The 27,054-nt window shown below is 52.3% G+C and overlaps 3 protein-coding genes across 3 annotated transcripts; all 3 read right to left on the bottom strand.

Annotated features, from left to right (window-relative positions):
- Positions 1 to 1,591: 1,591 nt before the first annotated feature.
- Positions 1,592 to 2,625, bottom strand: LOC101524913 (olfactory receptor 6Z7). The gene has a single exon (XM_004597073.3). It carries the CDS (start codon positions 2,596 to 2,598, stop codon positions 1,660 to 1,662), a length of 939 nt encoding a protein of 312 aa, XP_004597130.2. The 5' UTR covers positions 2,599 to 2,625; the 3' UTR covers positions 1,592 to 1,659.
- Positions 2,626 to 10,366: 7,741 nt separating this feature from the next.
- On the bottom strand, positions 10,367 to 11,332 carry LOC101525148 (olfactory receptor 2A1/2A42-like). The gene has a single exon (XM_004597074.2). It carries the CDS (start codon positions 11,330 to 11,332, stop codon positions 10,367 to 10,369), a length of 966 nt encoding a protein of 321 aa, XP_004597131.2.
- Positions 11,333 to 17,983: 6,651 nt separating this feature from the next.
- On the bottom strand, positions 17,984 to 25,991 carry SMIM17 (small integral membrane protein 17). Its single transcript, XM_058674946.1, has 4 exons — positions 25,562 to 25,991; positions 20,773 to 21,023; positions 19,533 to 19,624; positions 17,984 to 18,388 (listed from the first exon to the last, which is right to left on the bottom strand). Exons 2-4 carry the CDS (start codon positions 20,942 to 20,944, stop codon positions 18,278 to 18,280), a joined length of 375 nt encoding a protein of 124 aa, XP_058530929.1. The 5' UTR covers positions 20,945 to 21,023; positions 25,562 to 25,991; the 3' UTR covers positions 17,984 to 18,277.
- Between the last annotated feature and the right edge of the window lie 1,063 nt (positions 25,992 to 27,054).

Raw genomic sequence — 27,054 nt, 5'->3', positions numbered from 1 at the left:
AGCTCTTCTGGTTCTCCCACACAGGTGCAGGATCCCAAGGCCTTGGGCCATCCTCAGCTGCTTTCCCAGGCCATAAGCAAACAGCTGGACAGGAAATGGGGCAGTCAGGATTAGAACTCGTGCTTATATAGGATCCTGGCCCATTCAAAGTGAGGACTTTAGCTGCTAGACCACCGTGCTGGGTCCTCACTCTATTTTGAATAGACTTCTTCAAGTATTTCTGCAACAGAACATGAAACATTATGAACATTTTCACAGCTGGATTGCCGTAAGGTTCCTAAATTATTTTCTTGGCACAAAATTTCTTACCATACTATTCTCACCAAGTCCACACACCATGTTTTTCATACATACTGCCAAAAGAAGTTCAAAACATCATAGAAATTTCAATTAGTAACTTATATTGTTACAGGAATTTCCAAAAAACATTGTAGAGCTTCCTCAAAACATTCAATGTATAGTTTCCTGTTTTGTTTCAAAGGCAGAATGACAGAAAGATAGAAAACATGAAAAAGTAGAGATACAGAGAGATCTTTTTATGTATTGATTCACTCCCCCAAATGTCTGCACTAGCCAAGGCTGGGCCGCGCCAAAGCTGGGAGCCCAGAACTTGATCTGCGCCTCCCACAAGATTGGCAGTGACCTAAAAACCTGAACCATCACATAGTGTCTCCCAGGAAGCATCAGCAGGAAGATGGGCTGGACTGAGAGGAGCCGGGAACTCAAGCAGCACTCCAAGTGGGAGGCAGGCGCTTCAGGTCTCAGCTTAAGCAGCTGCACAACCGTATCTGTTTCTACTTCAATGTCTGAGTGTAAGCATCTCAGAAAAAAAAAACACGCATGCATTTACAGACATGTACAAGTTTTTACACTTGTAACTAAATATTTAAAATTTCCTCAAAGATTTAATTTTATGTTACCAAGAAAGTAAATATATATATACATATAAATAAGCAAATATATCATATATATATGCTAGTTTCCTTCCATTTCACCATAGGAAGGTATTATAATTTATTTAACCATTATCTTATTTATGAATGTTTACATTATTTAAAAAGTAGAGTGTCCACTACATGGGACAACTGCCAGGCAGATACTCAGCAAGTTAAACATAAGATTAACGTAGGGTCTAGCTGTTCCACTTCAGAGCAAGTCTCAAGCGAATTTTAAACAACTGTCAATACAAAAAGCTGTTCACATGTGTTAACATGGCATTAGTCCATGCTAGGAAGTGTTACTAATCCAATGAATCATAAAGCAGAACACACACAAGAGGCTATTCATATGGAATACCACTGGGTTATAAGACGGAATGAGGCACGAATGTATACTAAAAAAGGTATTAAATTCAAAACATCAAGCTCATTGAAAGAAGCTGTCACACTAACGCACAGAGCATATTAATATTTTTAGATACGTGCAGAGCAAGCCAATCTATAACCATACAGAGTGGAAGGATTGCTCGCAAGAGCTGAGGGGTGAAGTGGGAGGCTGAAATGACTTCTAGTGTGTTGGGGCTTCTGTCATTAAAGGATTCAGGTAGTGTGACTGACACATGCTTAAAGAGTGACATTTGTGGCATAGGAATTCCATCTCAATAAAATAACAGAATATTGATAACTTGAGATTGCTCTTTGTGCGGTCAGCTGGCTAACATCAGGGCCAGTGCCAGGTCTTCTGAAATGCCACCTGGACCTCCCTGTTACGCAGGCAGTAGATGACGGGGTTGCACATGGGCGTGACCACCGTGTAGATGACTGACAGCACCTTGTTGAGGTCCATGGCCTCTATGCGGCTGGGACGGGCATAGATGAAGATTGTGGCCGAGTAGAAGATGCCCATCACTACCAGGTGGGAGGCACAGGTGGAGAAGGCCTTGTGGCGGGCAGCAGCTGATGGCATGCGAAACACGGCCCTACCAATAGCTGCATAGGAGGCCATGGCGATGAGGAGGGAACCCCAGAGGATGACGATGGCAGAGATGAAGTCCACCAGCTCTGTGAGGGCCACGTGGGTGCAGGACAGGTTGAGCAGAGGGGAGACATCACAGAAGAAGTGGTTGAGGACATTGGGACCGCAGTGGGAAAGGCTGGCAATGCATGTGGTCTTGGCCACTGAGACAACCAGCCCACCAAGCCATGAAGACAAGGCCAAGGCCTGGCAGACCTGGGGCCGCATGAGCAGTGGGTAGTGCAGAGGTCGACAGATGGCCACGTAGCGGTCATATGCCATGGAGGCCAGGAGGGTACACTCAGTACAGATGAGGGAAATGAAGAAGAAGAGCTGGGTCATGCAGGCTGTGAAGGGCACACGGTAGGGTCCTGTCCACAGTCCCACCAGCAGGCTGGGCATGGTCACCGACACGTAGCACATCTCCAGGCAGCTGAGGTTGCCCAGGAAGAAGTACATGGGCTTGTGGAGCTCCCTGTGGCTGCCGATGAGGTAGATGATGAGGGAGTTCTCCAGGAGCGTCAGCAGGTAGAGGGCCAGGAAGACCACAAACAGGGCATCTCTGATGCCCACCTTGGCTGACAAACCCAACAAGACAAATTCTTGGACTCTGGTCATGTTGGCCAATTCCAGAGACAACTCCATCTGAAAAAATATATAAATAATGCTTTGCAAATCTCTCTCCACATCTTGTCCTAATCTAGATCTAGACATTTTCTCCAAGCCAAATGAAATTACCTCTCCTTGGAGATATTTGTTTTACAACCCATTTTCATGCAGCAACTTGTGGGTCCTTTCAAAATCAAGTGACACATAGACTCATTCTTTGGATTTGAACTCATCATGGACCCACCTTATTGCCACAATGGACAACTTCCTTGTCACAACCTTCAGTCCCCAGTGATACCTGCCCATTGCTTTATGTTCAGAAATCCCCCTCCATCTGCTTATTACAACCTGTCGCACATTGCTTGCTCGTGCCTCGGTTTTGTAAAAACGGAAGAATGATGTTGGCTTCCAGGAGACTGGGTGGGGTTAGAGAAGCAATACAAAGGTTAGGACGACCCCAATGAGCAATCACTTTGCATGGAGCCTATAAATTCCTTTGTGAGAAGAATCAACTATGATAATTTTCTAGAAAGAAACAAGGAAGGTTTCTGATTTTGTCCAGATATGAATAGATTTCCCTTTGCAAAAATAAAAAAAAAAATACTTTGGGGAAGATGATCACAACCTTTTTGCATATATTTACTTTGAAAGTTTTCTGTCATCTGAAGATTCCTTCTTGCTGAAGATGAGGACCCCGAGGTTTCAAAGAGGACAACGAGGAAGAGAGGACGTTGCCACTCTTCAGTTGGCTCTCCCTGATTCTGCTGCCCAACACAGTGCTTGCACAGGAGTCATGCGGGAGTTGGAAGCTATGGGGAGGGTCTTTCAGAGGGCCTCTCCATTCCAGCTTCCTGTGACACACACCTTGGGAGGCAGCTCACGTTCTTGGGTCCCTGTCACTGTGTCCCTGACTCAGGTTGAGTTTCCTGAAGCCCAAACACAGAAGACTGACCTAATGCAGAATCTATGGAGTGTGCATCGTATGTCGGGCTTTTTACCCAATTTACCCAATTCTTTCAATCCTTAAAATGATGTTGAAAGAGAATTTTTTTTTTATTTTGTGCACCTTCTATATTGGTTGTTTTAATTCAAAAGTATTTTAACTTATACATTATACATGTAAAATTCCCAAAACTCAAATAATATCAAGGAAGATGGGTAATAGTTTCCCTTTTGTTTCTATTTTGCTTTGAAGAAGAAACATAATTTCCTGCTTATCTTCCCTGGAGTCTTCTCCGCTGGATCAAAACTGTGTGAATTTTGTGAAATGAATGTGAAAATGAAGAGAAAGTAGGTCATACACAGTGCATTCCAAGTTCTTACGCACCTAAGAATGTCCACATGTGTGTACTCTTCTCTCATTTTTGCAAACATTTTACATCTTCTGTACTTTTTTCTGCATATACTGGATGTCGTGACATTTAATAAGCATTTATTACATTGTTTGTTCCAGTAGCTGCAGCGAGTGGTTACAGCAATCTTTGGTTTTCAGTCCCCCACTGCCGTACACACACCACCACCTGCGCCTTCTCACTAACACTCACGCTCACTTCAACATTGCTACAACCAAATTTCCACTCCCAACAAGTAATGCGTGAAGCCCCTGTCTCCCTCAAACCATGTGCGTTTCCTACTCTTCGATCTTAACGAATTTGAACGGTAGCGGGAATGTCTGTTGGTGGTTCTCCGTGTGCGTTGGCCCAACATCTGGTTTCCTTGTCCTTTTGCTTCTAGCTCAGGGGTTGAGTTCTCTTACTGATGTATCATCACAGCGTTTGAAATAGAATAATCTGAGCCGGGAGCGGTTGAGCCCCTCGCCCAGGTTTCTGTGAAATGAAGATGCCAATGCCTCAGTTCGGGACAGCCTGGGCATCCACGGGACCTTGGACTGCCGGGAAGGGCAGAGGGTCACTCTGTATTATCAGCAGGACCAGCTGGGTGTCTGTAGCTGAAGTCAGGAGTGTGTGAGACTGGCTATGAATGGTGACGGTGTGAGGTTTTCTTCATAGGATCTCAGTGGCTGAGGCTCTGACTCCCCAGGAGTTAGCTGGGAAGTGAGCAGCTGCAGAAAAACGGCTCCAGGGTTTTCTGTCTGCCCAGAGGAGCTTTCTGTTTGCCCCTGTCTTAGCTGATCAGCTTGGACGCATTGCTTAACCCACACAGCTCCCAACAGCCCCGTCTGAGGTCTGCAGTGAGGGAGTGACCTCAGCTAGCACCTCCACTGTGAAATCAGAACCAAACGTGGGCTGGATATCGACTTCAGAGCTGGGAGACTCTGAACAAGTCACCCATCCTCATAGATGTGTCTGAGCTATTTTAGTTCTCATATGGCTGCCATGCACCCATTTGGGGCATAGAATAAGCAACAGTTACTATCAATGATTATGAAATTGTGTGATATCCAAATACATAATTGTCTTTATGATTTGCATGTTAATTCATTCATCTAGATTGTACAAAAGTTTGATTTAGGGGTTATTGTCTACCTGTGGCAAAAGAGAAATTAAAAGTTCAAGAGGCAACAAAAATTCATCAAGATGATATCACTCCTAACTAGAAAGAAAATATACCAACCAGACCCCCATCTTGCTTCTGAAGCAAGTGCACATTTCTCTGGCTCTGTCTCTCTTTGGAAACGACTTGTACATGTTTGGATCCACACAGTGAATTGTCTTTTCACCTGATTCCCAGTTGGACGTCAGTGCTGGCATGGAAATCAAACCTACTGTGCAGGGAGGAACTCGCAGCAGCGAGAAGCTCGGCAAGCTTCAGCTTCCAGGACTGAACGGCTGCTCTCATGCAGGGCTTGGCAATCCCGTGCAGGACGGACCTTTTCACTGATGTTGAACGGTTAGTCGAACTTCTGGAAGCTGGAAAATTGGAAGAGCTCTGGACGGCACCAGGAACACACAAGTGGGCCTGCGTTTCATCCAGGGAATGCCAGCCCAGGTTTCCACCTCCCAATCCAGACATTCCTTTCCCAGCCATTCCTAGGAACAATGCTATTTTTATGGAAAGAATTTGGGCTTTAGAATCACAGAGAACTTGGTTCAAACTCCAAACTGTCAGTTGCTCCAATGCATGAAGCCAAACGTTTCCTCTAATGCTTCCCGACACTTGGCTCCTCCGTTGGTGACTAAGCTGTGTGTGACTCCAGCTGGAGAGAGCTAGAGAAGCCAGGGGGCACCTGCCGAGCGCCCGGCAGAAGCTGGCTGTGCTGCAAATGCCTTTCCCTCCTCATCCTCTTCTGTGTCCCCACCACCCCAAGCGACCCTTTGGTGTTGCCTACAGCTGCAGTGAGATCAGCCGGTGTGCGGGTCTCCGTCTTCCTCCTGCTCTGGCCAGAGGTCAGCTGGCCTGAGCGTCCACCCAGGGACACACATGGAGTTGGGGCTCAGCAGCCAGAGCAAAGCAACTCCCTACCTGCCCGATCTTCCTGGAATCCCGAGTTGGAAACCTGGCTCAGACCTTCTTCACTCCTTTGCCCACCACGTCTGGACAACGCCAGGTTGTCTCTGTCCTCACAGCAGGAGGACGGCTGGTTTAAGCCAAATGAGGGAGCTCTGAGGCTTCCCCTAATCCCTGTGGAGTTTAAAAAAAAAAAAAGATGGAAAAAAAAAAACGGATGGGAATTTTTCCTGAATCCGTTGAGCTTGCCAGAATAGGACAGAGGCAGTGTTAATTGGGAACCTACCTTTAGGCCGTGTGGATAAGCTTAAATCAACGCCCTACTGTGTGAACGGCCACGTTTTCAAGGCTGGCAACAAGAAAAGCACACCAGGCCTTGCTCCTGCCTCTAAGGTCTGTGGCTAACAAAAGTATGGAACTAGATTAGAACCGGACACTGAAGAGGCAAGGAAGGTGACCCAGCTTGGGAATTAGCAGGTGTTCAGGGAAATGTTCAGAAAGTTTTCAAGATTATCTTCATTCGATGTAAAAGCAGATATTGTCCATGGGTGCACACGACGCCACACTTGAAATTTAATTTCTATTTATTTGTTTGCTTACTTAATTTGAGAAGATTTGCAGAGAAAAGAAGAGACAAAGATCTACCATCCACTGTTTCATTCCCCATATGTCCACAACAACCAGAGCTAGGCTAAGCTGAAGCCAGAAACCAGGAGGCTCCTCTGGGTCTCCCACACGGGTGCAGGGTCCCAAGGCTTTGGGCTGTCCTCCACTGCTTTCCCAGGCCACAAGCAGGGAGCTGGATGGCAAGCGGGGCAGCCAGGACACAGACTGTGCCCATGTGGGATCCCAAGGCTAGGGCGGGTCTAGTATCTATGCGTCTATTATCTATGTAGCCATTTCTGCATATTGTCCATCTGTTATTGATCTATTATCCACTTGTTAACTGCCTATCATATATCATTATCATGCAACCAGCAATATGTTTTATCTACTACCTATTAATGGCCTATTCTTCATGTATTATCTATTATCTCTCTCATTAAGTATTGATCTGTATTAATCTTCACCTATTATTCATTTGTGGTCTATTATGAACCTATTAAGCATCTAGTATCTATCCAATAAATCACTGATTTATTATATGCATATATATTATCTGTCTACTATCTATGGGGCTATTAATCACCTATTATCTGTCTCTGTCTCATCTATTATGTATTATCAGTCTATTAGATGCCTATTATTTAAACTCATCTATCACCTATTATCCACTTATCTATGTTTACCTGTTATCTATTATTGACTCATCAATTTATTAGCTAAGTATTAACCATTTGTTATGAACCTATTATCTATGTATATATCTATTAATAATTTCTCATGTATTATTTATTACCTATCCATTAGATATCTAGTATCTACCACTCTTCTGCCCATTTTCTGTCTGTTAGGAATCTATGTGTCTATCACGCATCTGGAATGTGGTTGGGCCCACCGACCCCTCACAGCACAGGAGCAGCCACATGGCTCCCGACTGTCCAGGACCTCTGCCTGCACCAGGTCCCGGGCTGCCTGCAGTGCTGGGTGTGATCCAGTATGATCCGGTGTGATCCAGTGCAGGCTCAGGGTGGCTGGTGACAGCAGGCAGTGTGACGCCCTCCTGACGTCACAGCTGCTGGCCACGCCTCCCCTTCCTGCACACCTCCCGGTGTCCCATGGACCACCACCTTGGCCACCACGGCAGCTGCCTGGAAGGACCCCTCTGTACTCGCAGCGAGATGGGTGTGCCGGCCTCCTACCATACCAGCAACTGCTAGGATCGCTGGCTCAGGTTCTTGTCATTTTTAAGGTTTATATATATATATGTATTATTTGGAAGGCAGATTTACAGAGAGAGGGAGAGAAAGATCTTCTGTTTGCTGGTTCACTCCCCAAATGGCTGCAAAGACTGGAGCTGAGCTGATCCAAAGGCTCAACTGTCCGGGGCTGCCTGCTGACGGCCAGCCGGTAGGGGGTCCCACCCCCAGCCCCTGCCCTGGGAGGGAAGAGAGGACATCACAGACCCAAGTGGGGTGCTGGGGGCACATACTGTCCAAAGGGATACGAAGCAGGAGCTTAGGCTTGTCAGCGTCCTTGAGGGTTTAGGGACTAGCCCCTAGAGCAGATCCTGCCAATCTTCCGGATCCTCCCAGAACATCTGCACGTGGCCGTTGCTTTTGGAGGTGCAGCTGCCAAGGCTGGGGTGCCCAGTGTCCTGCTCCAAGGGAGTGGCCATGGGCAGGAGGTCGCTCTCAGCCCCTGGACTCTGGTCCCCTGGCCACGTCGCGAACGTGGGACTCATGGAAGTCCTTCAGCCCAGGGCCCAGCCCGGAGACCTGCTCCTGCACACTCGCACCGCCACATCCTACCTCTTCCCTCGCCCCTCCTGCAGGAGCTTCCGGGCCAACTCTTAGATCCGTGGAGAAGAACTAAGCAAGATGCTATCCCATCTTCAAGATCTCAGGGCAGCTGAGCTCCCTTGAGTTAGTGCATTTGGCTCATTTGTACAGGGTGTCTTACAAAGCATTCAGATCAGGCAACTCTAACCAGTGAGCATTTATTTCACAGCGTTCAGGGTCTCAGGGTCAAGGTCAGAGCTGCTTCCTGGAGTGCCGACGGCCTCCCAGGAGAGCGGCATTTCAATAGCAGGAGTGCTAACTCAGTGTGAGGGCCCCGTCCACCTACAGAACCTAATCACATCACACACACCCCTCCCACAGAAGGCCCTGTGTGGGGAGTGGAGCTGCGGGGTGTGCCCAGCCAACAGTGTTGGACTCCAGCGGACCAGGCCATTCTCACTCACTGCGGATGCTATGTATAAGGTTGTGCATGAAGCATAAACAGATGTATATTTATATCCATGTATGAGCAACCTTACACCCACAGCCCAGAGGTAACTTCATGTACCATGATAAATAATTCTGGGTAGGCAACAGCTCCTTCTCATACACTTTTCCACTTGTGGCACCGGAAAGGTTCCACTGTGGACTGCTGGATTCTGGGTGTTCTACTATTTATCAGGTAGCATTTCAAATTTGCAACATGAAGACATAGGAGTTCATGGGAAAGGCTACCAGACAACACAGATGTAAACGATGCCGCTGAACCGAGCACTTGAAATTGGTGTGTTCTCTCTCTCGCTCGCTCTCTCTCCCCCACCCACCCCCTTTTTAGGAGTCGGGGGGAAAAAAAGGAAGAAAGAAAAAGATGTCAATTGAAAGCAGTGATACAGGAAGCATTCAAGAGTCTCTGCCCTTTAGTCAACTCCAAGGCCAAGCCACCTTCTCCAGTGGGAAAGCGGAGGAGCGTGAGCCGAGGCACATTCAGGAGCGCGGGTGGAGCGTACTGGCCACGGGTGGGAGCTTGGAACCGCGAGCTTGTCCAGGAAGGCAGGCAGTCTAGCCAGGATCCACATTTCATGCAAAGACATTCTTACCTGCACAGAACGCAACAAGGTGAGTGCTCATTTGAAGAAAAAAAAAGAATATATGGGCCCAGCACTACAGCTCAATAGGCTAATTCTCCCTTGCAGGCACCAACATCCCCTATGGGCGCCGGTCCATAACCTGGTTGTTCCACTTCCCAGCCAGCTTCCTACTTCTGACATGGGAAAGCCGAGGAGGATGGCCCAAAGCACTGCCCTTGTGTGGGAGACCCAGGAGAAACTTCGGGCTCAGATCAGCTCAGCTTTGGCCATTTGGGAAGTGAACCAACAGATGGAAGATGCTGCTGTCCTCCCTTCTCTTGTTTGCTTGGCTTTCCAAGCAAAATAAATAAACATTTTTAAATTCATTTGCATACATTTTGCGGGTTCACTCATTGGAGATGGAGGGCGGAATGAGGAAGACAAAGCAGAGAGGGCGGAGGTGAAAAGGGAGAAGATGAAACTTAAGGAAGAGAAGAACAGGAGGAGGGAGAGGGAGAGAGAGGGAGAGAGCGAGCTGTCATGGGCTGATGCCTTGGGGACCAGAGCGATGCGCAACCCACGAGGTTACTCTGAACCTGAACCACACCACAAGCCCTTGTGAGGAGCTGATGTCGGGTGACGGTGAAAAAACACCACCCTTCACTGGACTACAGGAAGACAGAGTCCGCAGGAGGCTTTCCTTTCTAACCTCGGGCAAACATCCCACGGACCAGTCGCTCGTTCTTTGTCGGGCGCTGGCATCCCACAGCCCACGAGCCAAAAATGATTTTCACTGTCAAGGTTGCAAGAAATAATATTTAATGATCTATAAGGATCATAGAAAACGCAGAGTTCACAGATATCGCTTTTGTGAGGACACAGCCACGCAGGCCATTGCTATGTTGCCTCCCACGAGTAGCGGCAGCCTGTGCACCCAGCACGCCCGGGTCAGCGCCGCGCGGTGCGGGTCCCCGGGAGCCTGGCGAGCACGTAGCGGGCCGCCGCATGGACCTCGCGGTTCCGAAGGCTGTAGATGAGTGGGTTCAGGACAGGTGTGACCACCAGGTAGAACACAGCCACCAGCTTGTGATGCGTGGCAGGGAGGGCGCTGGAGGCACGCGGGCGCAAGTACATGGCGGTCACCGTGCCATAGAAGAGACCCACCACGACCAGGTGGGAGCTGCAGGTGGACAGCGCCTTGAGCCGGCTTTTGGTGGAGGGCAGCTTGCGAACGGCAGCCAGAATCAGGGCGTAGGAGGCGAGAATGAAACTCAAGGGCAGCAGGAGGATGGGCGTACCCAGGCCATACACCAGCAGGTGGTTGGTGGCGGTGTCAGCGCACGCCGTCCTCAGCACGGCCGGCAGTTCGCAGAAGAAGTGGTCGACCGGGGGCCTCCCGGGGCAAAAGGGCAGGCGCAGCGCGGCCGCGGCGTTGGGCACCGACAGAACGAAGCCCAGCGCCCAGGCGGTGCCGGCCAGAGCAGCGCAGCGTGCGGGCGTCATGAGCGCCGCGTAGCGCAGGGGCTGGCACACGGCCAGGCAGCGGTCCAGGGCCATGGCGGCCAGGAGAATGGCCTCGCAGCTGCCCAGGGAGATGCCCACGTAGAGCTGCGTCCCGCAGCGCGCCAGGGAGAGGCGGGCGTGCTGTGCCAGCATGTGTGCCAGCGCCTGCGGCAACGTGGTGCTCACGTACGCCGTGTCCAGCAGTGCCAGGTGGGCCAGCAGACGGTACATGGGCCGGTGCAGCCGCGGGTCCAGCGCAATCAGCCCCAGCAGCGCGCTGTTGCCCAGCACGGTGGCCAGGTAGGCCAGCAGCAGCGCGGTCCATAGCAAGGGTCTCAGGGAGGGTGGGGCGCGCAGCCCCAGCAACACGAAGTCGGAGGTCCCCGTGTGGTTCCAGGGGGCCTGGCCCATGCTGCGGGGAGGACAGCGGGGAGGGTCAGCGCACGTGCCTCTGGGCTGGGGGTGTCCCGGCTGGCCGTCCTCTTCGGCTCTCCGCTCTCCGGCTGTACTCCTCTCCTCTGCCTTCCGCACACCCCGTTCCTTTCCCATTCCCCGCTGGATGCCCTCCTGTGTCTCTCTTGCTCCTTCTCTGGGATCCCTCCACCTCACCGCTCTTCCCCGCCCCCCCCCCCCCCCCCCCCCCATCTTCTCTGGAAGCCTTTCCTTCCCTTCCTTCCCTCCCTACCACTCTCGCCCGGTTTCTCACTGTCCCTACATGTTTCTCTCCAGTGGTCTCCCCACCCCACCTTCCTCACCCTGCAGCTGCGCCTCCTCACTCCCAGCCACTGGGGTCAGTCCATCGCGGAGACAGGTGGCCTCAGCTCTCCTCCCTGAGCTCCAGGGTCTAGCAGGGACAGCAGACAAAGGGCGCAGAGTAGATCAGCTGTGTGCACGGGAGGTCTCCCCCAGCGTCCCCTCTCCTCCAAGCACCCTGGGCTCTGCTGTGTCTGCAGGGCCAACTCCAGGGCCAGGCAGTAAGGGCCACACCCCCAGAAGGACAGGGGAACCTGGTCAGGAGGCGCTGATCCGACTTACTCTGTAGAGACTCACAGAACATCAACTCGGCCTTGCAGGTCTTGCTTCCCTCCTCTGTTAAGACAAGCGTGCTCCCTCGCTCTCCGCGCTCTCCGCATGCGCAGGTGCCCCGCAAGGCCGTCTAATTTAACACGCACACATGCTGGTTAAGCTGTGACCCCGGCATTTCATGTCAGACCACCAGTTCGAGTCCCAGCTGCTCCACTTCCAGTCCATCTCTGCATGGGTGCACCTGGGAAAGAGGAACGCTGTGGGGCATGGCCCACGTCTTCTGGCTGCTGCTCACGTGGGAGACCCTGGACGGAATCACAAGCTCCTGGCTTTGGCCATTGCAGCTCTTTAGGGAATGAACCAGAGAAAGGAAGATTTCTTTCTTTCTGTCACTCTACCTTGCCAATAAATAAAATGAATATTTTAAGAAACACACTGAGCTGTTACAAAATCATCAGTCCCACATAGAAAACCCTAACTCTGGCTGCTCTGCCCGGAGCAGAGCATTGACAGGCATTGACAGAAATCCGAGCTTCTCCCCATCGTGGGATCCATCTACTATGACAGTCACCTGCGGCCTTCCTGTGCCCAAGGTCAACCCTGGCGACCCCTCCAATGGGTCACCCTGAGCCGGGAGACATGCCTGCTTAGCCGTGGGTTCCTGAATTCTGACACAGCCGTTAGAGTTTGAGGCGGCTTCCTGACACCCCCAGGACCCTGCATGCAGAGCTCAGAGTTGAGAGGTCTTAGCTGTTCGCCCACTCGCCATGTACTCCCTGAGCACCTGCTGAACTCCTGCTAGTGCCTCTCCCATATGTGGAGGTGCCCCAAGACACCCCTCGGCTCCCCTCCTCACAGCACCCACACCCTCCTTCCTGCCTGACCTTCCAGTCCCAGGGAGGGGAAGAGAGGTTTGTGTGTCTGGGACTCCTGGCAGCGAGACGCCCAGATCTGCCTCGGTACGGCGGGCTCCTGAAGTCCTCTAACTGGTCCCTTGGAGAGCCTGGTCACAGAGGGACTGGGGAGGCAATTCCCAGACTCCCTGCTGCCCGTCCCCACTGCCCCAGGCCAGGGACCCCACAAGGAGCCCTAATTGGCCATCACACAGGTGGCTTTGGTGAGGGGGTCTTCACCCCCAACCCAGCGCACAGGCTCTGCCAGGACCCCCAGGGGTCCTCCCCAGGACACCTGCAGGCAGAATGGGAGAGAGGCGCAGCAATTCCCTGTGTTTCCTCTTCATGCTTTCGCTGCTCCTGGTTTGTCTTCATCTCCCAATCCATTTCTCTGAAATTCTTCCCTCTCTCCCCGCCTACTCCCATCTGCCCTCCTTTACCTAGTCTTCCTCTGTCCAAACAGGCCCATCCGTCTCCCTACTGCCACATCTCCCTCCCACAACTGTGGACGTGTCTCTTGATAATGGCCACCCAGATAATGAATGAGGAGCAGGAGTGGGGTGGGGACGAAGAATGAAGGACTCAAAACCAGCTTGGTGCTGCAACAGGCTAATCTTCCTCCCAGTGGCCCCACATGGATGCCAGTCCATGTCCCGGATGCTCCACTTCCCGTCCAGCTCCCTGCTTGTGGCCTGGGAAAGCAGTCAAGGGCGGTCCAAAGCCTTGGGACCCTGAACCCATGGGGGAGACTTGGAGGAAACTCCTGACTCCTGGCTTCAGATCCGCGCAGCTCCGGCTGTTACGGCCACTTGGGGAGTGAACCAGTGGATGGAACATTTTTTTGTCTCTCCTTCTCTGTATAAATTTGTCTTTCCCAAAAAAATTAATAAATGATAATAATAATAATAATAATAATAATAATAATAATAATAATAAAGAAATCACAGATCCCTTCGGGTATCCAGAAAGCAAGTGGAACTTGGATCAGAACGTGACTTGGTGGCAGCCGCAGTGGAAAACAGGAGAACCGACTTGCCCTGGAAGAGCATCCCGGCAGGTGGCACCTCTCAGGTCCTGCCATCAACCAGGGCAACGCCCTCCAACCCACACAGCCATGAGTAACGCCTGCCTCTCTCCCTGACCGCTTCAGCCACAGCAAGAGGCCTGCTTGGAAGGACACAGCCGGCTGCTCCGAACCCCCGGGCAGTACGCAGGACCTGGCGGGGAGCGGGCAGGCTGTCCTGCGCCTCCGGTGCTCACCTTTTTGGCCAACAGGACACACACCTGCCGCTTTGGATAAGTGAGCCTGGGGCTTCCCGCAGGCCCGGACAGATGGGTTTTCTGAGCCTTTGGGGTGAGGGTGCTAGCCAAGCCTAGAGCACACTCCTGTCCTCTCCACTGCCCTCCACCCATCCTGGTAATGGTCACTTAATTGCACGGCCAGGGGGGTTGAGCAAGTCTGATTCCTTTGTAAACTGCGCAAGGGCGCCACCTCGTGGCCATATCAGGTGGAGACGCTCACACCTGCTGCCCACCTACCAACTGCTCCACCATTTCCCACGTATTTTATTAGGCTGTAATCACTGACCTAAGCCGCTAGCACCCCTGCCTGTAAGTGCGGTCTCCCAGGCTGGCTGGCAGAGTCCCTGCCTCCCGTACAAGCACCATGTCTGGACTCGGCAAAGAAATCCCCAGCTAACCACACACACACACACACACACCTTGCAAGCTCCTGCTTGTATTCTTGACTCCTCAACCCAACTTGTGCCTCAAAGGGGAGCCCTTCCACACTCCCACTCGCCCCATCAGTGGCCCTACACTGGCCATGAACCTACAATGGCCATAAGTTCCTGATCATATGTTGCTTTTTTCCCCCCTCTTACGAAATTCCAATACTAATGCAATGTAGCAGCCTGGGAGAAGGGTTTGGTGTTGTTACGATGAGCGTGTCCCCCATGGGAGGGTCTGGGTTCGGTGCCCACCTCCAGCTTCCTGCCAGTGTGGACCCTGGGAGGCAGAAATGGCTCAGGTGGCCTCACATGGAGAGGGGGACCGCACTGAGCTCTGGCCTCCAGGTTCCATGTGGGCCAGCCCGTCAGTGCAGGCATGCTGGAAAGGCCTGGGCGATGGGGGCTTGCACGTGTGCCTCTCAGATTTTTAAAGTGAAAATGAGACATTAGGCAGAGTTCCAAACCCACTTATTTTTAGTATGTATTTATTTATTTGAAAGAGAAAGAAAGAGCCACCTGCCGGTTCACTCCCCTAAAGGATACAGCAGCCAGACCAGGGTCAGACCAGCACCAGGAGCCAGGAACCTCACATTAGTTTTCCATGTTGTTGGCAGAAACCCAAACATGGGACCCTCCCTCACCGCCCTCCCAGGCACATTAGCAGGAGCTGGATGGGAAGGGGACCTGCATGGGAGGCCACAGAGGGAGCGGGCCTGACAGAGGTGTGGCCTTGCACAGACCTGCCAAAGAAACAGAGCTCCAGGAAAGGATGAGCGGGAAGTGGCCATCTCAGCCGGAGCCCACTCCGCAGCCCCCAGGGTGCAGAAACACCCGCATTGCGCATTGTCCCCCCACCGTGCCTCCCAGGAACTGGCTTTCGGATCACACCTTGCGTTGAAGTGCGTGAACCGGAGCAACAGGCTCCGCCCTTGGATGAAACGGGGTGGACACAGAGAAGAAAAGACCAAGGCGAGGCAGAGCGGTTTGAAGGAAGGGCCTGCGCAGGGTGACTTTGCCGAGAGGGACAGGGAAGCAAGCTGTCTCCATTGGAGAAAACACCCCCAACTCCCGCTGCCAGCTGACTGAGGAGGCCTCCGCTGGGCCACCTCCGCCTGATGTCCACTGAACCAGGGCAGAGGCGAGAGTGGACACAAGCAAGCTCGCTTCCAGGCCCGATGCTGTCAGCTCTGCACGCCGAGAGCCAAGCCCTGGGGCAGTGCAGGAAGAGTGGGGAAGGAGGGACCAATGCATTGCACCTGCCACAAAGGGGACGGCCAAGAATCAGCCGCTTAACAGAGCAGTGATCTTTACAAAACCATGGGCCTGCACTTTCCCGGCTCATAGAGTGCACCCTTCCATGGCTGTATCTCCAAGCTGCGAGCTGCCTTTCAACAGAGGCAAACGCTTTCTGCACGTGGAGAGGAGTGTTTGTAGCCCAGAACATGCACCCTTCTAGAAGGTACACGGCCGGTTGGCTGGTTTTCATCCTCCTTGGGTTAGTAGACACCGGGCAAGGCTTGGGTGCCAGACCCCCTTGTAAACTTTTTATTATTATTATTATTTTAAACTTTATACTTAGGGTACCCTTGTCACAGTCAATAAACTCAACTTGGTGCAAACTCCCTCCCATGCCTCTCACCCCCTGTAATCCACACTTTATGCAAGACTTTCTAGCGCGCACATAGGAGGCAGAACATGTGATGTCTGCCTTTCTGCCTCTGGATTAGGTCATGTAGCAGGGTATCTTCTGCATCCATGCACTTTGCTGCAACTGACAGGGTTCCTCTTCTGGAGTAAGAGGTCCCATCAGGAGTGTTCGTCACATTTTCAGCACAGACACCTCAGCAGATCCCACGTGAGTAGGGCAGGTGCCTTTAGGACGCAGCGTTTCCATGCCTCTTGTATTCACAGCGATGGGATGGCTGGCCACATGGCTAAATTGTTTTTTAATCTCCATATTGTATTCCACAGCGGTTGTGTCCAGCAGGGTGAGGCATCACGAGGGCCGGTCCTTTGTTCTGACCCAAACGCGGCCCAGCCGGGGCCCCAGCACAAGGTCAGAAGGATGATGTTGTTGGAAAAGTCAGTGTGCACAGCAAGGGGTTAACTGGATAACGACCATCAGTTCACACTTGACAAAGGATGAAGCTTTCACTAGCATTTACTGCGTGCCTGTGAGACAGCTGGAGAGACAGGGCTGCATCTGTCTGCACTGTGTGCCAAAGCTGTGGAACACAGCAAGGAAAGGTTACAAAAACACATGAGCAATGCAATCGCCGCAACACAGTCTTACGTAACCTCATCAGTGTTTGAGAGATGAGTGTGCCGACACGCACACGTGGTGCAGCTGGGAGACTGAAGGAATTCGCATCTGCACGCCAAGTTCTGACGTCTATGGACAGAGCTACTTCAATGCTTATGAAACAGTTGCGGAAAATGGACGTGTTGTCAGTCACAATAGAAGCTTTTGAAACCAGATCTGTTATAGGCCACAACCTCTTCACAGTGTAGCAAGACGAGAAAATAGAATTATTTCTAAACAATAAATAAACAGCTGGGTTTCCAAGCACTCTAAAAATGCAACAAAAATAGCATTTAAGAGCAACACAGACCAGCACACAAGGTATCAAGCCTGGAGATGTGACCAAAACTGTATCCAAAAGTGCTTTGTTAGCAGTAAGTAAGCTACCTTAGCAAACAGCAAGACAACAGAGTCAGTATTCAAGTTAAAGACTGAGGTAATGAATGAAACAATGTAACGGATAGCAGAGGAAACACGAGCAGGAGGAGACATGATGGATATGAATAAATTCCAGCAGTAGTTATTTGGGAAAACAAAAGTAAACTAAATAAATCTTTTGGGGAAAAAATCTCCTAATGAGTAAACAGCAAGCAGAAGCTGAAAGAAGAAAGTAGGAGCAAACAAAAAGAACAGGGTTGATTATGGAATGTGGCCATGACATAGGCAAAACCCGAACAATTCTAAGGAACTGTGCGTTCTCGTGAGGTTGCAAGAATATTGCAAATAACACAATGAATCCAGACAGTAAGAGGTATTGATGAAATCATAACCCAGGGCCGGGCAGGACTGTGCAAGCTCAGGACGACATCTGCTCCACGGCTCCCGTGCCGACGGCGCTGCTGACCAATTCCTTCCCAACATCAGGCGGCTGGCACTTCTCACGCTCAGTCACGATCCAGAAGCATCGGACCTGGTAATAGTGACCGACGCTTTCCACAAGGCAAGCTCAACCGTGCTGCCAAAGATAGCACCGACCTCGCGTGTGAAGACAGAGGAAGGAGCCCACGGAAAACATCCGGAAGCAGAACTTGGCACGGAAAAGACGGGGCTGCGCCCGTCCGGAGAATGCAAAGATGGCTTGATTTCGGTAAACCTTAGATTCTACTCATTGCAAACTGCACACTGTCCGCCTTCCCTGAACTGAGCAGGCGGCTTCCAGTTAGTGGTGTCACGTGAGGAATTAGCATTTTTCTTTCTCAGGGATGTTACAAAATAATGTGCATTGCGATCAATGATGTCTTCATTTCAATGGAACACAGTCAAGCTAAAAGTTGTTTAAAATTATCGCCATGGATCTTTGAAAGGCAAAAGATAAGTATGCAATATCCATTCCTGGTTTGTCAGCCAGGACACCTGCTTGCCACAAGCCCGGGCATCTGTTTCAGGGCCACCACGACCACGGTTGTTAGATGTGAAACATCATGGGCATTCCAGTTAAAACCAGGAACAGAAAGACCACACACACAATCAAGACAATTGTCATTTGCTGTGGGGACTTGGACCACTCCACAAAGCCCTGCAACAGAAAAATAGAGAATTATTATTGCAAAGGAAGGGCCCCCACTATGACTGTGGGAAGCAGGGACTGTAGGATGACCCATCATCAGAGTTTGTGTGGAAAACTGTATGACACAGTGACTAGGTACAAACATACAAAAGGGAATCATACATCCCTGTCTAGTCGAACAGAAGTTCAGAATGGTGGAATGACAACCTGAGAATGCTGCTGGTCTCTAAAGCCCCAGAGTTTATAAACGTCCTTCATTTCACAGTGTTCTCCCTTCACAAAGGATGCCTATGCCTGCACCAATGTGTCTCCTGAATCCCGCATTATTCACCTGTCCACTTCATGTCCACATTGAAATATCTAGTGGGCATCTCAGACACAACCCACACACGTGTCCCTCTCCGAAAACTCAGCAACCTCTGTGTAGCTTCTCCAGACGTCCCCTCTCGGGATCCGCCAGGGTTCCCGCTGCGGTATGCGGTCCCCCCATCTCCCAGCTGGACCATGACTGAGCTGCTGAGGAAAGGATGCCACTTGGGCCTCTTGCAAGCAGCCTGCCAAAAACAGATCTCATCTCTCTTTCCCAATGCCCTACTTGATCTCTGTCCACCTAAGCCCAGGTTTTGGAAATTTGACACTCACAGTCCTAGAGGCAGGGCTCTTGGGACATGGTGAGGCTTAGAGGAAGCCCTGTGGGAAGAGGAGGGGGACCCCAGCTAGCTGTGCCTGGCCACCTGGCACCCTCTGCTTGCTGGGATGTGGCTACAAGACCCTCCTTAGATGCCAACACCTTGGACTTCCCACCACGGTGAGCTAAACCACCCCACCAGTTATGCATTCTGCCATATGCAATTATAGCATCTCACTGCCAATCCATTTGTTAACCCTCATTTGCTCTTAGGAGCAGCTCACAAGTGCCAGGAAGAAGCTAGTAGGATGTCGCCCTTCACGGCTAAGGGTTCTCAAAGCAGAGAGAAATTCAGGGTGTTGCTCCGGGTCCCATCAGTGACCAGGTGGCACAGCTAGGGCAGAACCGGGTCGTGGGGAGTGAGGATATTAGCGGGGATGGACTAAGCATGGGCATGAGGAGATGCTGTTAGCCCATCTTCTGTAGCTATAACTGTGTATGGGAAGAGTGGCCCCTGTGCCATACCTGGGAGTCCTGCAAGTCATCGTCCTCCTCCTCCTCCTCCTCCTCCAGGGAGCTCCACTCGTGGGAAAGTGCTGACTCCTGAGAAGTCAGGCCTGGGTGGGGATGACAGGAGAGAGGGGGAGGAGCTATGAGTGGATGGCCAGGCTGGCTCGCAGGAGTCCCCAGGACACATACACACACACACATAGTCAGACAACCTTGTGGTTCAGGGCGCTGAGAGAATGCAAGACCCAAATTCTGATCCCGTTTCTGTCACCAGCTGCCTGGATCTGCCTGAATATCTTAAACAGAGTCACCTGATGAGCTCCACTGCCTGAGCCTTCACTCTGTCACCTGCCCAAGAAAATCAAGTTTTCTCAAGGAGCAGGCGCCATGGTGTAGCAAGCTGCCACATTAGAGCATTGGATCCCACATTAGAGGACTGGATATAATCCCAACTGCTCCACTTCCCATCCAGCTCCCTACTTGTGGCTTGAGATAGCAGTAACGGAAAGCCTAACCTTGGGACCCTGGACCCATGTGGGAGACCCGAGGAGGCTCATGACTCCTGGCTTCGAATCAACTTAGCTCTGGGTCATTGCGGCCACTTGGGAAGTGAACCAGCAGATGGAAGATTCTCTCTCCCTCCCCCCTCTCTCTCCCTCTCTCTCATTCTCTCTGTAAATATGCCTTCCAAATAAAAATAAACAAATCTTTAAAATAAGAAGACAGCCCTAGTAAAAGGCTCAGCCCCTCTTTCCTGTGTGTCTTTCAAGAGTTCACGTCTCAACAATGGGCACTACTTCCTGCCCATCACCCCTAATAACTCTTTTCCTTCCCTTCCTCACATTCATCAGCAAAATCTGATCCCCCCCACGCCCCAGTGGACCCCAAAGCTCTCCACTTGGGTCACCCCTCCTAGGCAGGTGCCCTCCACTGTCTGCTCTTGGCCTCACGACTCTACCGTCCGTCTGCACATGCTTTTGTGCTTTGAGAGCCTAACCGGCTGGCTGGAAGACAGCACACACAGGGAGGGCAGCAGGAGAGACATGCTCTCCAGTCAGGTCTGGAGAGGGCCGCAGAATCAACAGCTCATGCCTAGCTGTTGCCTCAACCCACTAGGCTTCAGGATGACAAGGCGAGGTTGGCCACCCAGGGGCTCTGTGACCCTCTGCTGAAGGAGGAGTGAGGAGTTGGACATCCAATCCCTCCCTGGGCTCTGCCCCACCAGCCCACCTCCGCGACATCGACAGCCCCTCACCTTTCTCCCCGATGTCACAGCCAGCAGCGGCCCCGACCTCCACGGCCTCCCAGTCCTGGGCAAAGGCTGGGTGGACTGGCTTCTCCCAGGCCCTGCTGTCCCGAGGCAGCAGCGACTTGGTATGTTCTGGCTCCAGCAGCCCCCGGGTTTGCTCGGGACTGAAACTCTGCATTTCTCCAAAGAGCAGGTGGAGCTTCTCAGCCAGGTTCCTTCTCCCTTGTCTGAGGCTCTGCCGTCACAGGACACACAGCCTAAAGGACAGACAGACATTCGATGGGCAGAGACAGAGTGACTGCTGAGCACCTACACGGCACCATGCTGAGAAGCAGAGACACAACACCAATGGAAAGGAGACTCCCTGTCCCCACCGGATTCACGTGTTCAGTGGAGAGAAGAGACACACAGGGGACGAACTGCATGCCAGCTCACACGGTATAGGTGTGGTGCAGAGACACTCAAAGTGCAACAAATCACAAGTGTTCTGGGAGGTGGGTATGTGTACCAACGCAGGTTCGCACGCTCAACAGCATTGCCCGAAGCACAGAGCCAGGAAATGAGAGAAAGGGGCCATGTTATAGCTCAGAAATGCTTTGTCCTGTGGGAGGCCTGGTGGGGCCTCAGAGGCGGGGCCTGGAGAGAGATTATCAGGCCCTGGAGATAAGCAGAAGAGACTGAGCGGGTTGCCATGGGTCACACCTGAGGATTACGCGTGGACTCTTACTGAAAATGAACCATGTTCCAGCGCATGGATCAGTGGGCATTTGTGCATGCATTCTTCCGGTGACACGTTTGCTGTGCATACGTGCAATTCTGCCTGTGAATTAGGACAGCATCGTCACCGTGAATGCAGCAGCTGTCAACGCTCCTGTGACACTGTGTGTGCACACACGGGCACTCGCTTCTCCTGGGGAAGCAGCGAGGAACGGAGTCGCTGCGGTCCAGCGCGATGGTAAAGCTTTGATGAGTGCCCGGTCAAGGCTGTCCTGGAGACAACACGCTGAATCAGACAGTGCCGAAGAGGGAAGCGTCCTCTCCCAGCGGGTCAGCATTGTTTAGCCTGAGTGTGTGGAATTAAAAGGTACACTTATGTTGGTGTAGGAAACTAGTCGAGGGGTGTACATGTGTTGTGGGCTAAGGAGTTGATCAGCACTCGTTAAGCTGAACACTACAGGAAATGGGCTGGTCTAATGGGACTCATTGGCATTCTATTGTTTGGTTAAAAGGCTTGGGGGAAAGAGTATATAAGGAGAAATAAAGGGAGACTTCACAGAGACTCCCACCATCACTGGTCTCCTGTCAGTGCTTCATCCCCAGACCCTCCCCGTGTCCACGTTACTGGCTCTGCTGGCCGGAGCACACATGGTGATGGCAAGGGCTAAACAAGGGCTTGGAATTCAGCATCCTGCATCTGAGTGCCAGTCTGCGCCAGCTCCTCCTCTTCTGACCCAGCTCACTGGTACTGTGCCTGGTAAGGCAGCAGAGAATGGCCTTGGACACCTGCCACCCACACAGGAGCCTCAGACGGAGCTCCAGGCTCCTGGCTTTGGCCTCACTATTGCAAGCATTTGGTGAGTGAACTAGCAAATAGAAAATCTCTTTCTCTCTGTCTCTGAATGTGTGTGTCTTTAAAAACAATTTCAAAATGCATGCATTAAAATGTTCTCAGAAAGTTCATGGAGCCATGTGCTCCAGTTCCCATCCAACTCCCTGCCTGTAGTCTGGGAAAACAGTAGAGGATGGCCCAAAGCCTTGGGACCTTGCACCTACGTGGGAGACCAAGAAGAAGAAGGTCCTGGCTCCTGGCTTCAGATTGGCTCAACTCTGGCTATTGCAGCCATTTGGGGATGGAAGATATTTCTCTCTCCTACTTCTTTCTATGTAAGTCTGCCTTTCAAATACAATAAACAAAAGTGAAACACACAAAACAGTAAACCAGAGAACAACTCAAGGGTCAGGCGGACAGGCTCCCAGAGTCTACCACCTTCCCCTCGGCCACCCTGGGGACCAACACTCCGATACACGAGCCCTCAAACAACCTCAGCCCAGAGCACCACAGGCAAAGGTGTGGCCAGGCCATGTCCTTCTGGAGCCCCCAGGGAGAGTCAGCCCCATGCCTCATCCAGCTTCTGGAAGCTACCTGTGTGCCTTCCTCCAAATCCAGCAGGTGCTGGTTGAATTCTCACACTGCCTCCCTCCCCCTCTCCTCTCCCGGGTCCCTCCTCCACTCTGACAACCCTTGCAAACACACTGGGGCCATTCAGGTCATGTACAATCTTCTCTCTACTACAAGAGAGCTGATGAAAAGGCCTCATGTCACCTGCAGTCTTGTTTACAAAGTGCTGGAAATGGAGAGAAAGAGAGAGATCACACTCCATGCGCTTGTTTAGTCCCCCAAATGGCTGCCACAGCCAGGGCTGGGACCAACGCAAAACCAGGAGCCTGGAGCTCCATCCAGTTCCCCGTGAGAGTGGTGGGGAGCCAAGCACGTGAACCATCAGCCCTGGAGGCATTAGCAGGAAGTGACATCAGCATCAAAACAGCCAAGACTGCAACCAGCAGGCATCCCAGACAGCAGTGTAAGCCACTGTGCCCCAGTGCACACTGCAATCTAACTGTAGGCACCGCATCTGAGAGTTAGGACGGGGCGTATCTGTCTATCACAGTTCTGTCTATCACCAGCTACTGAAATAAAGCTGTTAGAAGGCAAAAAAAAGAGAGGTGATTTTAAGGGGAAAAATCCCAGTAGACATGTGTGAGTACAGATGTTATTAGAGCAAAAACAGTCATGAGGGTGGAGAGGCCGGCGGTGCTGGTACAGACGGCAGCCAGTAGGGGGCAGCACGGTTTTAAAGGGCCTTTAAAGGGTTTTAAAGGGTTAGGGCTAGCTGTAACCTCCTCTACCCTCAGGGGCTCTGGGAGAATTTGTCACCCACAGGCACTTGCAGAGAGGCAAATTTCCCCAACCATTTCTCGGCCAGAACTTGGTGCCAGAACCACGCTCTGCGTAGAGGGGACCAGAGAAAAGCCCCACAGAGCCGCAGACCCAGGGCTGCGGCAGGGAGAGCTTCAGAAGGAAGGATGGCAGTCCACCTGCAGCCCCAGGTTCTGCAGACTGCACAAACAGGACAGGTGTGAAAAACCCACCTCGTCTTTGCTTCCACCTCTTCTAAGGGTCGAATGAAACAGGGCTTCCGAGAAGTACATCCCAAGTGGAGGCCCAGGTGGACACAAGGTCACTGCTGTCTGGTGTGGGAGAGAAGGTGGGACCCGCACAGGGGCAGTGGCGAGAGAAGTGGAAGGCTCTGTGTGAAGAAGCCGCCAAGCCAGCCCAGGCATCGTCTCTGGACGAGCGACTGCCCTCTTTCACAGCGCTGGGAAGCTGCAGTTTCAAATGGCATTGAAAATGTCATTGATTGGGGCTGGCACTGTGGCACAGTAAACAAATCCTCCACCTGCGAGCACCAGCACCCTGTATGGGTGAGGGTCTGAGACCCTCCATCCGCACTCTCCATGCAGCTCCGCAATTATGGCTCGAGAAGGCAGTGGAGGATGGCCTGAGGCCTTGGGGGCTGCACCCACGTGGGAGACCTGGAAGAGCTCTTGCCTCGGGATCTGCTCAGCTCTGGCTAGGAAGGACATTCGGGGAGTACACCAGTGAATGGAAGATCTCTCTGTCTCTCTTCGAAACTCTGCCTTTCAAATAAACGGATACTTATTTTTAAGTTGCTAATTATTTCAAGTGCCGAAAAGCGAGGCACCGATGGCTCCTGCGGCTGCCAGTTTGCAACTTCATTGTGGAATAGAGCGCGCCATAAAGGAGAAGGGGCTGCCAGCATAGAGAATAGAATGGTTTGGGGGTTCTTTCCCTTCCTTAAGGGAGAAAAAAAAAACCAGAGTTGGCCTTGGTGAGAAAGAATGTGAAAGAACGCAGAGCGAAAGGAGAGCGCTTCGTTATTTCTCTTGTCTCTGTGCAACCGTTAGTCATGGGTTTAGCTGAGCAAGGCGTGGGATGAGAATAACCGCAGATGTGCGGTTGACAGGAGCCGCAAGGCCAAGGTCAGAGGAAGGCTGGGAGGGGGCGTTTACACCGCTGGGCCTCCGCGTTCTTGGTGAGGTCGCGAGCCCGCCAAACCCCTGAGCAGAACTAGTGGAAATGCAGCAACAACAGCGCCGACGCCACTCACAGTAATAGTAACCGGCCGCACCCGCCGCCGCCGCGGCTGCTGGCCGAGCGCGTCCCGGGGCAGCCCGCGCACTGCTCCCAACTGACTCCATTCCCAGCGGCAAACCCCGCCAGGATCCCGCCTTCCGGAGACCCGCGGCAGGGCGGCGCCTCTCTGCGCCCTTCAGAGGCTGCGCTCCCAGCCGCCGCAGAATGGCACACACGTGCCCAGACCGACACGCACCGCACACGCGCAGGTGCACGCACGGGGCCCGAAGATGCGGGCGCACTCACAGACTCTCGGGCGTGAAGGGACGCACTGAGTCGCCCTCGGTACCGGCTCGGGTCTCCACTCCGCTGAGCTGAGGCTGAACTTCAACGTGTCATCCGCCGGCCGGGAGGCAGATCCGGGCTCGCAGGACAGCACGAAGCCAGGACAGACCCCTGCCCGCAGGGCTTGGAGACCCTCGTTTGCCGGACTCTCCATCCCCGAGGGGCCGCTGCGCACACACTCGCTTCCACTCACTCCCACTCTTGCGCACATCTCCGGATCGCCGCCCGCGGGACCCCCACTCCCACCCCCTTTCCCGCCCATTCCCGCTCGCGGGGGTCCCGCTAAGGACTCACCCTCCCCAACCAGACCCTGTCCAGGGCACTGCAGAGCCAGCACGGAGCCGATCGCGGCTGCGCAGACGCGGAGGCTGCGGGTGGGAGGTGGGGGTGGCAAGCGGGGCGAATCCGGGAGGGCAGGCGGGCGGCCTTCGCCTCTGCCCAGCTCCTCTGAGAGCTTGCACCCAAACAAGTCGAGGAGGGAGCCGCGAGAACCTGCAGACCGCCGTGAGTGCGCAGCGCCCGGGGGACACGGGCGTGGGTCTCTCCGTAGCGGGGTGACCCGTTCACGCCCTGCCCTACCCGACGGCCCCAGGTGCAGCCCACAACTATGCCCGCACCCCTCGGTGACTCAGCCGGAAAGGGGGCGTGGTGCGCGGGGTCTGCAGACCAGGCTGCTTGGGGTGCCGGGGCAGCTTTGCCATTTACTGCCAGTGTGCTTAAGGCCTCATTCTGAGCCTCATTCTGTTAAATGGGAATAACTCCCGTATGCCCTTATGCTGTCTTGTTCGCTACGCTTAGGGCTGTAAAGCATTGGGTGGTGTGAGTTAAGGAGTTAACATGCTTTTCAATAACGGACAATGGAAGGACCCACATAACGTAGGAGGGGGAAAACATCAATATAACCACCACGTATTAGAAGGATTCTTTATAGGCCTCTTTGGCTCCTAATCTCATTGAATTCCAACACCTCTAGAAGTGGGGACTATTATTCCTATTTTACAGGGAAGAAAACTAGGCACAAAGGAGTTAACCAGTTTGCCCAGCAGGGATGAGGAAGGATGAGGTTGAACTTTTCATAGCAGTTTCTACAAATGCCACATAATTGAGAAACTTGCTTTATTTGGATGTTTGGCAGATAGATTCCCAGAATAGTTCAGAGGTGAAGCAAGAAGAGGGAGCTTGTCGAGGAACACCTCATCCAGGCTTCTCGGCTTCCTCTGACAGCAGGGTGCTCAGTGCAGAAGACTGGGGGAGGGACCTCATTTCACGGAGCCTTGAGAGGTTTACGCTGGGCATCTGGGACTGCAGTGGACAGTGGCCCACCTGCCTGGGCCCCTGCACCTGCACCTGGGAGGCCTGGGAGAAAGAAGCTCCTAGCTCCTGGATTTGGTCTGGCACAGCTCTGGCCACTGCTGCCATCTGGGGAGTAAACCAGTCATGAAGGACCTCCCTTCCTTCATCTCTCTCTCTCTCTGTGTTCTGCTCTCTGTGTAACTCTGCCTTTCAAATAAAAAAATTAATCTTTTAAAGAATAAACCAAGCTGGGAATGTGGTTAGCTGATGAGTCCTGTGACCCTGCTCAGGGAGTCATTGACCTAGGGAAGTCTTGGAGATCTTGGGCCATGATTCTAAGAGATGTGGGTGCTGGGGTGCTGTCCAGACACCTGTTGGACTCCAAGATAAACTGGGAAAGGTAAGATTAGCTCAGACCCAGGGATTCATTCAACAAACACTAGACATCTGCTATGCGGCCAAGAAGTAAAAGTCTGTGGTCTAATGGACTTAAT

Source organism: Ochotona princeps, chromosome 16 (genome assembly GCF_030435755.1).
Source record: "Ochotona princeps isolate mOchPri1 chromosome 16, mOchPri1.hap1, whole genome shotgun sequence".
In the NCBI taxonomy this organism is placed as follows: domain Eukaryota; kingdom Metazoa; phylum Chordata; class Mammalia; order Lagomorpha; family Ochotonidae; genus Ochotona; species Ochotona princeps.
Note: the sequence above shows the minus strand (reverse complement) of the source record. Positions and strands in the feature narration are given on the sequence as shown.

Coding starts and splice junctions, on each gene's coding strand:
- LOC101524913 (XM_004597073.3), bottom strand. CDS start 2,598: ATGGAGTTGTCTCTGGAATTGGCCAACATGACCAGAGTCCAAGAATTT.
- LOC101525148 (XM_004597074.2), bottom strand. CDS start 11,332: ATGGGCCAGGCCCCCTGGAACCACACGGGGACCTCCGACTTCGTGTTG.
- SMIM17 (XM_058674946.1), bottom strand. CDS start 20,944: ATGCAGAGTTTCAGTCCCGAGCAAACCCGGGGGCTGCTGGAGCCAGAA. Junction 19,625..20,772: donor CTGTGACATCGGGGAGAAAG/GTGAGGGGCTGT, acceptor ATCCCCACCCAG/GCCTGACTTCTCAGGAGTCA. Junction 18,389..19,532: donor ATGACTTGCAGGACTCCCAG/GTATGGCACAGG, acceptor TTTCTGTTGCAG/GGCTTTGTGGAGTGGTCCAA.